This window comes from Cherax quadricarinatus, unplaced genomic scaffold (assembly GCF_038502225.1).
Source record: "Cherax quadricarinatus isolate ZL_2023a unplaced genomic scaffold, ASM3850222v1 Contig26, whole genome shotgun sequence".
In the NCBI taxonomy this organism is placed as follows: domain Eukaryota; kingdom Metazoa; phylum Arthropoda; class Malacostraca; order Decapoda; family Parastacidae; genus Cherax; species Cherax quadricarinatus.
Window position 1 is genome coordinate 495,001 of NW_027195052.1, and position 2,500 is coordinate 497,500.

A 2,500-nucleotide genomic window follows, 5' to 3' on the forward strand; every position below is an offset into this window, starting at 1 on the left:
TATACCTACCTAACTCCAGGAAGGCAGGTAGGTATCCCTACCTACCTCCAGGAAGGCAGGTAGGTAACCCTACCTACCTCCAGGAAGGCAGGTAGGTAACTCTTAGTCTGCAAGTACTACCACTGCGTTAGATCAGATCATAAAATTAAGAGGAGGTCCGGGAGCTGCAGCTCGGCAGGAGACTCAGCGTGATGTAAATATAGAAGAAGGATAGTGCCACCTCCTCAGCCCTCCCTCCCAGTGACCTTGAGGGAAGATGGTGAAAGGGAGTTACTGCCACACCCAGCTGACCACTCCCTCTATCCTCCCTAGATACATTGCTCCCTCTTGTGTTACTCCTTCTATCCTCCCTAGATACACTGCTTCCTCTTGTGTTACTCCTTCTATCCTCCCTAGATACACTGCTCCCTCTTGTGTTACTCCTTCTATCCTCCCTAGATACACTGCTCCCTCTTGTGTTACTCCTTATATCCTCCCTAGATATACTGCTCCCTCTTGTGTAACTCCTTCTATCCTCCCTAGATACACTGCTCCCTCTTGTGTTACTCCTTCTATCCTCCCTAGATACACTGCTCCCTCTTGTGTTACTCCTTATATCCTCCCTAGATATACTGCTCCCTCTTGTGTAACTCCTTCTATCCTCCCTAGATACACTGCTCCCTCTTGTGTTACTCCTTCTATCCTCCCTAGATACACTGCTCCCTCTTGTGTTACTCCTTATATCCTCCCTAGATATACTGCTCCCTCTTGTGTAACTCCTTCTATCCTCCCTAGATACACTGCTCCCTCTTGTGTTACTCCTTCTATCCTCCCTAGATACCATGCTCCCTCTTGTGTTACTCCTTCTATCCTCCCTAGATACACTGCTCCCTCTTGTGTAACTCCTTCTATCCTCCCTAGATACACTGCTCCCTCTTGTGTTACTCCTTCTATCCTCCCTAGATACCATGCTCCCTCTTGTGTTACTCCTTCTATCCTCCCTAGATATACTGCTCCCTCTTGTGTTACTCCTTCTATCCTCCCTAGATACACTGCTCCCTCTTATGTTACTCCTTATATCCTCCCTAGATACACTGCTCCCTCTTGTGTTACTCCTTCTATCCTCCCTAGATACACTGCTCCCTCTTGTGTTACTCCTTCTATCCTCCCTAGATACACTGCTCCCTCTTGTGTTACTCCTTATATCCTCCCTAGATATACTGCTCCCTCTTGTGTAACTCCTTCTATCCTCCCTAGATACACTGCTCCCTCTCATGTTACTCCTTCTATCCTCCCTAGATACACTGCTCCCTCTTGTGTTACTCCCTCTATCCTCCCTAGATACATTGCTTCCTCTTGTGTTACTCCTTCTATCCTCCCTAGATACACTGCTCCCTCTTGTGTTACTCCTTCTATCCTCGCTAGATACACTGCTCCCTCTTGTGTTACTCCTTCTATCCTCGCTAGATACACTGCTCCCTCTTGTGTTACTCCTTCTATCCTCCCTAGATACACTGCTCCCTCTTGTGTTACTCCTTCTATCCTCGCTAGATACACTGCTCCCTCTTGTGTTACTCCTTCTATCCTCGCTAGATACACTGCTCACTCTTGTGTTACTCCTTCTATCCTCGCTAGATACACTGCTCACTCTTTCAACTTACTCTCTCCCTGTGACGCTGCATCCCATTCTTCTCTCTCTCTATTCCTCTTGTCCTCTCCCCCTATGTTCCCTTGTCCCTCACCTCGTTCCTCTTGTCTTCTCTCATCTCTCTCTACCTTTCCCACTTCCTCCCTCCTTTATCCTTCTCTTCTTCAAGGGTCTTCTCGCTTCTCTCCTCTTCTACTTCTCCTTCTCCTCTTTCTTCTCTTATTCTAACCAGGAGGCCTGGTCACGGGGGCGCTGACCCCTGGAACACTCTCCAGGTACAATTTATTGATACACAAGACAGAGTGAAGAGGAGACCTTTATCAGTGCTTATAGAAAAAGGTCGCGTCGATAAAGGTCTACAGTACCTTTGCTGTGTGTATCAGCAAGGTGTGGAAAGGTGCACTTATTTACAGTTCAGGACATTTATTAGAGGAAACGTTTCGCCCAGAGTGACTTCTTCAGTCCTAGTACAGAGATAACTGAGAAACGAGTATATGTAGCAGCAGCAGCAGCAGCAGCAGCAGCAGCAGCAGTAGTAGTAGTAGTAGTAGTAGTAGTAGTAGTAGTAGTAGTAGTAATAGTACAGTTGTGGTAAGATGGGTTGGCTTTCCCAAGATGTAAGTAAACAAAGAAGTTACTTACCCTTTCTTCTTAGTAGCCGCCTCTGTGTCGGAGTCTGAGGGCTGGTACAGTCCATCATCGTCGTCTTTGTCAGTGAAGTCGAGGCATCGGGCGGCTCTCAGGTTGCGTCCCATGGACATGTCCCCCGTGCGAGCTGTAACAACCACAACACGTGTTAGAAGAGGTGGTGAAGGTGCTTCCTGTGTCAGGAAGAAGACGAGGCCTCCTGACGCAGGGGTTGTAGAGTGACAC

The 2,500-nt window shown here is 47.8% G+C and overlaps 1 protein-coding gene across 2 annotated transcripts in view; it reads right to left on the minus strand.

Moving 5' to 3' along the window:
- The window catches only part of LOC128692928 (uncharacterized), a 70,840-nt gene that overhangs the window by 21,882 nt on the left and 46,458 nt on the right, over positions 1–2,500 (minus strand). For both annotated transcript variants that reach the window (XM_070079837.1, XM_070079838.1), the window contains exon 3: positions 2,270–2,402. In XM_070079837.1, coding sequence (XP_069935938.1) covers positions 2,270–2,402 — 133 coding nt within the window. The remainder of the gene's footprint in view (positions 1–2,269; positions 2,403–2,500) is intronic.